At 40.0% G+C, this 13,372-nt stretch overlaps 1 protein-coding gene across 1 annotated transcript; it reads right to left on the bottom strand.

Annotated features, from left to right (window-relative positions):
- Positions 1–315: 315 nt before the first annotated feature.
- Positions 316–723, bottom strand: LOC119800353 (60S ribosomal protein L32-like). Its single transcript, XM_038310502.1, has one exon. The coding sequence runs from the start codon at positions 721–723 to the stop codon at positions 316–318; it is 408 nt and encodes a 135-aa protein (XP_038166430.1).
- Between the last annotated feature and the right edge of the window lie 12,649 nt (positions 724–13,372).

A 13,372-nucleotide genomic window follows, 5' to 3' on the forward strand; every position in this document is an offset into this window, starting at 1 on the left:
GCTACATCTCACAGCCCGAGACCAGGTCAGTTTTGGAGCTGGAGATGGAAGGTTGTCAGAACGGATGTGAGAGCAGCTGTTTCCAATTACATTTATTTTGACTGCTGAAAATGAGTAAACAATCCAAAAACCGTTTACCATGTGACCAGGATAGCTCATTAATACTAAGTCATCTGATTAAGATTGACAGAGGTATATAATTTAAGAAACAATTTCTTTTTCTTTTTTCTTTTCTTTTCTTTTTTTTTTGGCAGAAAATAACTAGAGGGCAGTTTTTGTGGTTTTATTTAAACACAAAACATGCATGCAAACCATCTACTCACTCTCTTTGCTGGGTAGCCTGGCGTTGGGACTGGTGACTCTGATGGCCGGCTGTGCTGCTCTTTCTACGATGGCTTCTCCGTTCTTGGAAGAAACATTGTGAGCAATTTCAGCACAGAAAGATGTGCTGCACATCAGCAGCACTTCCGGCTCCTTGATGCTGTGGACCTGATACTTCCGGAAGCCACTAGGCAGCTTGTGCTTGGATTTCCTGTTGCTCCCGTAACCAGTGTTGGGCGTTAGGATCTGGCCCTTGAATCTTCTCCGCACCCTGTTGTCCGTACCTCTGGGTTTCCGCCAGTTTCGCTTAATTTTGATATATCGGTCTGACTGGTGCTGGGTGAACTTTTTGATCCTCTTTTTGACGGTCTTGGGCTTCACCAGAGGCTGCAGGGCAGCCATGATGCCGCAAAGAAAATGGCAGCCACCTCGCAGGTAGCGCCAAGGAAAAAACAGTTTCAATGCCAAAGAATGATTTTAAGTTGCTGGAAATTGGCTTTTATGTGAATTCGAGTATTTGATACACACTGTTTATTTTCTTAAACACAGAAGTCCCAAAGGAGTAAGTCATCTGTAAGTCAGATGTCAGATCTACCCCATTCGCGCACCATGAAAGATGTCTGATGGTTTATTTCTTCTCTTTCATTCAAATCCAAAGTGTCAGGACTTACCAGGTGGCCTGCTCTAGCTGAGAAATCCACCACACTGGTTTTTAAGAATGAGTCTAAATAAAATGTAACAAAATGCCAGCACAAAGATTACTGAAATGTCTTAAATGTTTTCCGTTCTATCAGGAAGATTGCTGACCTCTATCTAAAATGTAAAATAGAAAAGAATTAGACTATCAGAGCTTCCTGTTTTACTCTTGGGACTGAGTAGAAACAAAGATACATAATAGAGATAAGAGGGGAACAGGATGGGAGGGGTGTGAGCAAGAGAATTCACTGCCAAGCAAACAAAAGACCCAGAATAAGAGAGCAGAAACACAGCAATCTGGGTTTTTCCCCATCATGCCATTATGAAATAAGCATTAATCTTTGTGATTTTTGTTTAAACATTTTTTTCAAATTCTCATCCTTTCTTCATAATGAATCTACATTCATCTCTGAATCTTTCATTTAGACTTTAGAGTTATCTGAATTTCCTAATGATTCTTCTATATAGAAAAGAAGTGAGAAATCAAAGGCTGCTTTGATGTACATGTAACATCCTCAGTGACACTGTGAGGCCTACTGGCTCTGGGAGGCTGGGGCTGGAAGATCAGGAGTTCAAGGCCAATCGCAGCTACACAGTGAGTTCGAGGTCAGCCTAGTATGCACAAGACAGGGAGCAGGTTCAGTTAGCCTGGCATCGCCTAATACAGCCACTAATTTGCTGACTCAGAATTCCCTTAAGACTAAAAAATTAATTCTAATCTAAAAGGCTTCTGTTATTAAATTGTGAATATTATACTCATGCTAGTTTTTCTAATAAGCTAGCTAGCTAGGTATGTATAATGGCAGCTATATAAGGCCATAGCCGAGAGATGTTTGTCCTAGCATGTAAGGTTGAAGAAAGATTCAGAACACCAGCCACTGTCTAAAAGCAAATCTGTGGATAGTACCCTTAAGTCTATGTGGGAGCAGCTGTCACATGAGACACTTGAGACAGTAGAGAATGCAAAACCGCCATTTTCCTTCTTTGCACTTGGTCTCCAAAACACTTTCATTACCAGAGGAAAAGTCGCATATTACTGTCAAACGTCCAAGAAGAAGAAAACGCATTGAAATACTACAATGTATATGCCTCCCCGTGTTTGAGAAATGGGGCTGTTGTACGTTGCCTCCGCTTTCTGCCTTCAGATACTAATTCTGCATGTTCCTGACTGGTTATCCATGCTGTCCTGCCGCAGGTCAGGCAGGAAAAAGGTGCACTTGAGACCACTTCACCTTCAAGTTAGACCACCAGGCCAGAGGCAGGAGAATCGTGTGAGTAGCCAGCCTTAGTCAGCCTTCTAAAATGAAGAGTCAACAACTCCCTTATTCAAAGTGTCAAATGGACTAACATTAGGATCAAAAGCAGATGGTCAGCCGATTAAACGATTACTTTGTTTTTCCTAAGGAAAGTACCCTACACCCTACTTAGTTTTAAGACTCTAATATAATTTTTATCTTGAAAAACAAAAAAAGATCTTTACATGTCACACACACACTCACAAAGAAAAATGACTTACTTGGATGGAAGGGAGGGGAGAAATCAGGAAAAGAGAAATAAATTGAAGTTTATGTAGGCTTAAGCAATTTGAATTCTGTACAGAATTCTGCTGTGTTACTTACCCCAGGGTAGAGGTGAGACAAAGTCAGGCTTAAAAAAAAATCAGTATTAACTAGAGATCCCAACTTGGTTGAGGCTAAGACTCAGAAGCTGGAGAGACCCCTGTCTCCTTCACCCTGCTTCTGGGAACTCACAAACCAGAAGTTGGCAGCTGCATATTAAACATCATAACAGCTGGATGAGGCAACACTTCAAAGAAGGGCCACCCGAAAAGTCAGGAATAAAAAATGTTAGAGGAAGGAACACAAGAAAACCCATCAGAACAACATATCTGGCCCTGGGCAGCTCATACTCGGTGCACATTAGAATTTTCTTCCTTTAAAATCAAAATTATTCTCTCATTCTAGAAGCTATCTGATCTTGAGTTTTCATCCATCTTTGAGGGATTTTGGTGGGGAGGGTGAGCCTAATTTTCTGATCTAGGCTTAGAAACATTCCCTAGTGAGAGTCTCCAGAGCAACAGGAAGACACAGGGTAAGTTGTTTCTTCTCCTTTCCAAGGACATTGGTTTGCTGCACCAATCTCCTGTGGGGGCCAGATCACTGCCAGTGCCTGTGGGCAGAACAGTGGCAGCCCTATCTTCACTCTGTGTCTCTGCTCTATCTCTCAACTTGGTTTTCTTCCTTCTGATGCACCCACATCCCAGGTCAATGGCAGCTCTTGTCCCCTCACCTCCCACACATGCAAATCCTATTTCTACATGAGAGTGGTGAACTAAGTTTAGCCCTAAATGTTTATACATTTGTCTTCGCATGCATGTAGCGGCCCTCTTCCTGCTGTTTCTCATGTGGCATGAAAACTGGGGATTTAACAACCACAGAAGTGGGGAACCTGACCCAGAGGCAGGTAGTCTGAAGGCCCTGGACTGTAAGTGTTTGATCAAACAAGGACTAAAACCAAAAGCAGAAAGAAGGTCCCTGCAAACCAAAAGAAAAAAGAAAAAAAGAAAAAAAAATCCTTTACTGAGCTTTTTAACCTTAAAGAGAAGTCCAGAAAACCACAGTTTTCATATGTAATTTCTATCTTTCCTTGGAAAACGGTGATGGAACAGGAGTCAAAATCAAAGGTAGAAGGGGGATCCAAATACACATCAAAAGTGTGGGTTGCTCAGCTGAGCTTTTCAACATTAAAGAAAAATCCAGGAAAAAAAAGCTTTCATATACAAATTGCACTTTCCCTCTCCACTTAATGCTGAATCCCAAAATAAATGTACAAGGAAATACTGGAATGTTTTGACTTTAAGCTGCCATCATAGATAGACATGTTTCTTCTCTATACTAAGGCAGAAATAGCATTCAAACACAACTGATGATATTTTTTGTTTCGTTTTTCAAACTAATTTTAGAGGAATGTGTCTCTACAAGATCCTTCTGGAAGCTGAAGGGTTAAGCTGGCTGTTAGACAAGGATTCCTGGGAAAACTAGGCAAGTGCTCCTCTAAAGTAGAGGAAAGCTTTGTATGTAAGTGCAGGAATACTGGCTTGATAGCCAAGCATGACCTGCATGTGACTCTCCCCATCAGTGACCCTGGACTGCTCCTCTATGAGCCTGTTGGTTTCTCTAATATGAAACTGGAGGTGATATCAACCTCTTTGTTGGGCTACTATGAGAATTAAATTAAATGATTGTATAGTAACAGGAAATAATACTCGAAATAATAGTTAATAATCACTAAAGTAACTAGTTATTAACAAGTACCAGGTATAATCTTAATTCAGTATTCACAGAGAGCCTATAAATGGCTTGCACTTACTTGCTGTATTTCTCAGATGCCACTGAATACAAAAGAGAAGGGGGTTGGGGTCACAATACCAGTGTTTTTACACACAATGTGACTTACTGTTACTCTAACTACTATGAATCATTATTTATTAATATGTTTCCAGGATCTCACAGAAACCTAAGCTAAGGATTTAATAAGTATCTCTTAACTCAAGAACTCTTTATTTTTTCTTTCTTCCTAACTTTTTTCAGAGACAGGGTTTCTCTGTGCTTCTATGGTGTACTGAAATTTTCTCTATAGACCAGGCCGTCCTCGAACTCAGAGTTCTGCCTGCCTCTGCTTCCCTAGTGCTGACAACTGAACAACACCCCTTAGAGCTTTGAAAGGCAAAAAGTAAAAAAATAAAACAAATAAATCAACCAAGTAAATTATATTAACATTCACAACACCAAAAACATGTTTGTTCTATTTTAATAAATTTGAACAAACTGGAAGTTTAGGTAAGATACAATCCACTACTCATAAATATCACAGGAAAACTGCAGACCAATATTCTTTATGAACACACATGAGAAAAAAATCAACAAAAAAAACCATCCAGCAATATATAAAAAGAACCACACACTGTGGCCAAGCTGGATTTATCCCAGAGCACTGTTATTTGACAGATAAAAGTTGACGTGACCATCATGAGTGACCTCCAAGATATGACATGTACCGTTTTTTCATCCTGCTAAGAAGCAGATCTGGAACACCCAACAGGAGGCCTGGGTGAGTGTGAAAGTCTGCCACGAAGATGAGCTGGGCTTGTGTGCCAGGGGAGAGGGCAGGGTGTCTTTGCTAGGAGGTTACGGGGGCGGGAGGGGGAGGCTGAGAAGATAATCAGTCAAATCACAGCAGTCGTCACGAACTTAATAAGCTACAAAAGGACCAGGCACAAACCCTCAGGAGACATCAAGGCTGTCCCAGACAGAAAGTGATTCTCTGAACACTTAGATTGTTTAAGGTCTTCCAAAAAAAAATTAGACAAAAACAACAAGCAGTGCAATCTTTCAAATTCCAGTGGACCTTTATCTGCTACACTTTTCCTAAGTTGCCGTGTGTTCATGCCGTCTTGTTTGTTTTTAAAAACGGTTATATTTTTGCGCTTTCCAATATGTGCACACAGCTGAATGTCAGAACCGCCATAATGAAAGGATGTGAAATGCGCATGCAGAAATATGAAAGGGTTTTGCATTGTGACATTAACTTAACCACAATACAGAGTAAATATTATGTTCTTTCAACATCGTGAGAGTAAACTAATGGCTCAGAAACAACGTGTGGGAGCTGACTAAATTAGCGTTACCATGGAAACATGTTTTCAATTTCCTGACCCTTAAAGTTGATTTCAACACTGCAGTATGCAATGTTTTCCTTTTCACTGCTATTCTTTTGTACAAATGTTTTCTGCAAATCAAAGTTAGTAAAGGTTCTGAAACCAGGAAAGAAAATGGGGGTAAACTATATTCTCTCTTTAAAAGGGTAGTCATATGTCATCTATGGTTCATTTCATGACACAAGCCCTCATCTGGATTGTCTTTATTTTTTTCCCAGCAGTTTGCTGGCAGATTCACAAACTCCAAATAAATAGAATTTTTCCACTATCTAATTCAGCATTTGGCAAGAAAACTCAATGATTAATCTATTCCTACCTCAAAAAAAATGTTTTCTTTTACACATTTCAGTCACTCTATAGTCAAATACTGGAGAAATAATGCAAATTTACTCTAAGAGTTACTTCCACAGTATTTCTCAGGGATAAGTAAAACGCAAATTAAATCTCAATATCTAAAATGTCAAACTAGCATAGTCAGCTTATTCCACCATGTGCCATGTTGGGTACCTTCCAGGGTATCTGAGGAGAAATGATGTAGCCTTCCTTACTGTAAAGATGATGTTCCAATGTACCATGAACCAAGAAAGAGGCCCTCACAATAGAAGATGGTGCTGGGCACTTAGAGATGCACTTACGCCATGAGTGATATATTTTCATCATTTCAGTCCCCAGCTCCTGTGTCCCCAGATTTCTCTCAAATTCATGAGCTCTGTGTGTGTGTGTGTGTGTGTGTGTGTGTGTGTGTGTGAATACAAACTGCGTTGCCAAGCCCATCTGATTTCTAGCTGCATTCTAAACAGTACGCTTATGCCTACGGTAAGTGTAGTTCTCACCCCGCATCAAAGAAGTTTCTTTCAGGCTCAGTTGGAAACTGTTGTAGAGATCCACAATTGGTCAAAATGCCCAGAACAACTGACCATGGGACGCCCAGCCCCAACTCCTGCATCTACAACACTGCCCCTACATCCAGGGCTCAGGAACCATCACAGAAGGAGTGGAGAGATCAACAGAGTCAGGGGACTTCGATGCGTGCTGGGAGAGCCTGTCTTCCGTATCTTCGAAGGAAGCTGCACCCGTGAAATACGGTTCCTTTTTAAGGCATGCGTGTGTCACAAACCGCACAAACTTTTCACCAGTTAATGTGCAGGTTCTGTAAAGTAAAACAAGCAACAATTAGATTATTTCCCCACTATGCACAAGTAAATGAAGAGTTATAGTTATCCAAAATATGTTCTCTGATGATTTTCTTTCTTCTACTTAAGTATCGTCCCAGTCAGCCTGTATAACCAAGGCCACCTTCTATGCAGACCTTTTCAGTCTTAGAAACTCATTTGTTCTCCTCTGGGTTGAGTGCCAGGAAAGTGACACACAACGAACCACTCTGTTCCACGTCGGTGCCTAGAAACAATTTATAATCCCTGCCTAGAAAGCCGCAAACCTGTGCTATACACAGCCCCTCACTGTGGAGTCCGTTAGCATTTCTTTCTCAAGCATCGCTTTCAGTTTATTTGAGGAAACTTGCCCCCGGGGCACTCTTTTAAAGGGAATTATGTACTTACACCACCTCCAAATTTAGTTTTCCATAGGAGTTTGATCATGTCACTACCCTATTCAGAAATCTTCAGTGATCGTCTTTCTTTCTCCTTCCCCTCCAGGCTAATGTTCCAGAAGGCTCAACCTGGTATCAATTAATAGCTGCAACCTCACTTTCTGTTCCCTTCTACCCAGATTCTCTCTTCCAGATGTGGCAGGGAGAACTTGAAACTCCTGCCCAGGGGCATAAGATATAAACTGTGGACCACGAAAAATGTGTATTATATTCCAGGCCGTTTTCCAATGGGTTCTTTCATTCTTCACAATTCTTTGCTAGTTGTGTTAGTAGTGCATTCCTTAAATCATTAGACTGAAAACTGCTCGTATCCAGACCAGATGAGGGGAAAGGATGATACCTAGAGATCCTAGACCTGAACTTGAGTCTGATTTTGGATCATCTCCCTTTATAAAGGATGCTGTAGATGCAGGTGAAATGTTTGGGTAGGGAGGAGGACATATGTAATGGATGCTGAGTAGCCCACTGCAGTGGGACCAACATGTGACCCACCCACTCTGGGGTCACCAGGCTGTTTGAGTGGCAGTGACTCAAGTCCTACCTTTAGGAGTATCATGAGATGTCTACATCAGTACTTGTTCTCCTCTACCCTTCACTGGCTCAGTAACACCTACCTCAGTCTTTAGTATCTGCCATTTTTCCAGTCTCTATGACTTAGATATGGCATACTCAGAGACAGTCTGAGCTACTTATTGGCTAATTGAAGCAACTATCCTCCTAGACAAAAGCAAGAAATTACGTGAGTCAGATATGTTATCTGGCCTCCCAAAATGGTTGTCAAAAGATTTCAGTCTAAATCATAGACAGATAATGAGTGGAGATAGATAGTAGTATGATAGAATAGATAGATAGGATAGATAGATGATAGATGATAAGATAGAATAGATTAGATAGATCGATATATAGATAGATAGATAGATAGATTAGATAGATATGAAGGGGGTGTAGATAGATGGATAGATAGATAGATAGATAGAGGATAGGATAGATCCTCTCGATAGATCGCTCGCTGCATCGCTCGCTCTCGCTCTCTCGCTTCGCTACGCCTCTGCTTCGCTGCTGCTCGCTTCGCTCGCTCGCTCGCTGCTCGCTAGATAGATAGATCGCTCGATAGATAGATAGATAGATAGATAGATGAGAGATATTGACAAGATTGATTTGTATGGTCAATGGAATAGGAAATACAGTTTTAAAAAGAATTGGAAATAAGTGGTAGCCTGTCACCACTGAGATCACCCTACACTGTAACTATTTTCTTTATTTCTTTCTCATCCTTTGGGAGAAGTCGGGCGCCTTGGTATGAGAAGCAGTGTAAGAAGGCACATATGACAAAGAGCTGAAGGCTTCACCAAAAACACTGAGTTAGTTTAGAAGTGGATCCTCCAAATCTAACAAAGTCTCTGATGACAGTAGCTTGTCTGACTCTTTGAGTACAACCTCAAGAAGAAGGTGAAACAGCCATTCAACTGAGCCATCCCCAGATGCCTGCCTCACTCACAGGAATGGAGATACCAAGTGCTCAGTGCTTAAATCCGCTGATTGTAGGGAACTCGTCTCAACAGCAACAAATATACCTAGGGAAGTGTCTTACAACTGAGGAGCAGACTGTAGATCAGAGAATTGTATCACAGAAAAACCACTTTACATAATGAAAAAAGGCCACTATTTGATGGAGAGCAAGGAGGGACTGGAAAGCACAGAGGGAATAGAGAGGAAGGAGCACTAGAGAAGAAGGAGGGGACAGAAGAAAGGAGAGAATAGAGAGGAAAGAGAAGATAGAGAGCAAGGAAGGGATAGAGAGCACAGTATATGGGAAGGTTTGGAAGGACGAAGTGGGTCAGGGAAATTAAGTAATTAAGATAACAAAAAATAAAAGAAATAATTTTAAAAAACCAAATTACAACTTCTGGCCCATTCTGCCTATAGTTCTCTTCAGTTACCTGTGGGGGCGGGGGAAATGCCTCAAATTTTAGCCTTCTTGATCACATGGGTCTTTTATAGAGTCTTCAATTCCTGTGTATCTACCATTTAAAAAGCCATTTACTAAGTATTACCATTTGGTTGACTCTATAAGTGTGCCAGTCAGAACTCCCTATGAATGAGTGTGGGGCTTCATTCCAGAAGATAAACTGTGATGAAAGAGGAACAGCAGGAGAAGAAGGTGACCCTGTTGACTGTTGTTGTGAGTTTTTCCATTGATTACTGGATGCACAATAACAGAGGGCTTTTTAAAATGCTACTTGGTTCCTAAAATTATCACCTCTTAATCCTTATGCATATTTGAAAAGGATTAAAACTATTCAGTGAGCTATAGGTACATTATTTTATATGATGTGTGTGTGTTCTCTCTACATGAGATAATGCAAACGTAATAGGCAGTCTAAATAGCCTAACTTCATGAAAGGTATAAAATATATGTTTCTCCCTACATTTGGGGGGTGTTCAAGACAGGGTTTCTCTGTGTAACAGCCCTAGCTATCCTGGAACTAACTCTTGTAGACCGGGCTGACCTTGAACTCACAGAGATCCCCCCGCCTCTGCCTCCCAAGTGCTGGGATTAAAGGTATGAACTACTACTGACCAACCTCTCCTTACATCTTAATGCTGCTCACTAAATTTCTCTTTCTCATCCTTTGTGAACACCTTTGAAAGGACTCGATTATGAAGACATCCAAACTCATTTAGAGCCTCAAATATAATGCCTGCTACCTATAGCTCAGGAATTGTGGCCAGAAACAGAAACATAAGAGAAGTAGGACCCTCCTGTCTTTTTAATTAAATAGTAGGCTTCTGGTGGGACTTATAAGAGAGAGAGACAGGAGGGAGAGAGGGAATCCTTTCAGCATTGATGTTGTATTCTCCATGAATGGATAAGGAAAATGTGATACATTTACACAATGGAGTACTACACAGCAGAAAAAAAACAACATCTTGAATTTTGCAGGCAAATGGATGGATCTAGAAAACATTATTGTGAGTGAGGTAACCCAGACACAGAAAGACAATTATCACATGTACTCACTCATAGTTGGTTTTTAAACATAAAACAAAGAAAGTCAGCCTACAAATCACAATCCGAGAGAATTTAGACAACAATGAGGACACTAAGACAGACTTGCATAGATCTAATCTACATGGGAAGTAGAAAGTAGAAAAAGACAAGATCTCCTGAATAAATTAGGAGCATGGGGACCTTGGGGGAGGGCTGAATGGCAGAGGGGAGAGGCAGGGAGGGGGGCAGAGAAAAATGCAGAGCTCAATAAATACCAAAATAAACATATAAATAAAGAAAAAAAGGAAGAGCTAAAACAATCCTGTACAATAAAGGAACTTCCAGAGTCATCATCTTCCCTGACTTCAAACTTTTTACTGTAGAGTTATAGTAATAAAAAAAAAAAGCTTGGAATTGGCATCAAAACAGACACATGGATCAATGGAATCAAATTGAAAACCCTGACTTTAATCCACACACATGTGAAAACCTGATTTTTGACAAAGAAGCCAAAAAGGTACAATGGAAAAAGAAAAACATCTTTAACAAAAGGTGCTGGTGTAACTGGTTGTCAACATGTAGAAGATTGCAAATAGATGCTTATCTACCACCTTGCACAAAATTTAAGATCAAGTGGATCAAGGACCTCAACATAAAGTCAGTTACATTGAACCTGATAGAAGAGAAATTGAGAATCAGCCTTGAATGCACTGGCATGGGAGACTACTTTCTAAATAGAACACCAGTAGCTCAGACACTGAGAGCAACAATCAATAAAAGGGACTTCTTGAAATTAAAAAGTTTCTTAAGGCAAAGGACACAGCAAACAAGACAAAACAACAGCCTACAGAATGGGAAAAGATCTTCACCAACCCCACATCGGACAGAGGTCTGATCTTCAAAATATATAAATAACTCTGGAAACTAGAGAACAAAATACCAAATCATCTAACTTAAAAAAAAAATGGGATGCAGACCAAAACAGAGAACTCTCAACAGAGGAATATCAAATTGCCAAAAGACATTTAAGGAATTGCTCAACATCCTTAGTCATCAGAGAAATGCAAATCAAAATAACTCTGAGATTCCATCTTACACCTGTAAGAATGGCCAAGATAAAAAACACTGATGACAACTTATGCTGGAGAGGTTGTGGGGTAAAGGGAACACTTCTGTATTCCTGGTGGAAATGCAAGCTGTACAGCCTCTTTGGATGTCAGTGTGGTGATTTCTCAGAAAAATAGGAAACAACCTTCCTCAAGACCCAGTAATACCACTTTTGGGTATATATCCAATGGATGCTCAGTCGTTCCCACAAGGACATGTGCTCGACTATGTTAATAGCAGCATTGTTTGTTATAGCCAGAACCTGGAAACAACCTAAATGCCCCTCAACTGATAAATGCATAAGGAAAGTGTGGTACATTTACACAATGGAGTACTACACAGCAGAAAAAAAATAACATCTTGAATTTTGCAGGAAAATGGATGGAGCTAGAAAATGTTATTTTGAGTGAGATAACCCAGATCCAGAAAGACAATTATCATATGTACTCACTCATAAGTTGTTTTTAAACATAAAGCAAAGAAAACTAGCCCACAAGTCACAATCCCAGAGAACTCAGACAACAATGAGACACTAAGGAGGATTTACATAGATCTAATCTACATGGGAAGTAGAAAAGGATAAAAATCTCCTGAGTAAATAGGGAACATTGGGACCTTGGGGAGGGTTGAAGGGGAGCAGAGAGACAGGGAGGGAAGCAGATAAAAATGTAGAGCTCAATAAAAATCAATAAAAAAAGAATTAAAATATTATTTTCTTTCAGTCCAGCTCAGGTCACCCCATCTATGATTTCAAAAAAAGTGACCACTATAGGCCAAAGACATAAGCCTCTGACTACAGGTCTGTCTCCCTTTGGCTTGTCCAAGTTTAGTGGACTAGGGCATGAGGAATCGTTGGGTCTAATGATTAGGGGAATCATTAGTTCCTGGAATTAGCACCTGGCATTCAATATTTGAAAGATGAGGCTCTTGGAGCCTCTTCCTCTTCGCTTTGGAACTGTCTATAGGTCTATATCAAAGAAAGAGCCTGGTGTGGCAAGAAGAGCTAAATTACTGTCTCCACTAGTCAGCTGGTCCATGTTCAAGTTTTCTCATTGCTAAAAATAAATAAGGAACACTAGTTAATTTACAATTGAATTTAATACATATGTATGCTAAGAACATGAAATTGCATTATTTATATTCAAATTTAGTTTGCATCTATGGAAGATGCACTCCTGTCCCAGACCACGGAAAAGGCAAGATTGTAGCTACCCCACTGAGAAAGGTACTGAGCCATGTGGCTAACATAGATAAGAACAATGAGCTAAATATAAGCTACAAGACTTAACAAGAAGCCTGAGCTAATGGGCCAATCAGTTTATAAGTAAGACAGACTTCTCTGTGTGATTTTCTTGGGGGCTTGCCGGCTGTGGGTACCGGGTGGGACAGCAACCCCAACAAGCCAGCCCTCATGTTACACATTTGCTGTATTGTAAGAAAGAAAATAAAAATGGTTCCTTTTCAAACAAGAAATGTTGAAGTCTTTAATAAATAAGTCAAAATCAGCCTCATTTTTCCTCCATGAGATCACAATTTCCACAGAAAAAAGACTTCTGCTGTAATCATTCTGATTCTTATCTATTCCCCAGAGTGTATTGTCTTCTTACAAATACAATATGAGCACCTTCATATCACTTAAAACAGAAAGAAAATGACAAGACTCGATGGAAAACCATTGACAAATCACAATAAAATGTAAACACAGGAGTTACTTTCTTGGGCATCTAAATGTAGAGGAGTCTTCTTTCTTCCACACCATCATTAAATATGAACACTAATTATACCACAGAGACATTAACTCACTCTGAAATTCCAAATATTATACTCCTTTCCTGTTGAATAAGGTATACGATACATTTTAAAACTGAACATCTTTTTATTTTTAATTTATCAAATTTAAAAAAAATACTAATCTAAGTTCCCACTCCCT

This window comes from Arvicola amphibius, chromosome 1 (genome assembly GCF_903992535.2).
Source record: "Arvicola amphibius chromosome 1, mArvAmp1.2, whole genome shotgun sequence".
NCBI lineage: Eukaryota > Metazoa > Chordata > Mammalia > Rodentia > Cricetidae > Arvicola > Arvicola amphibius.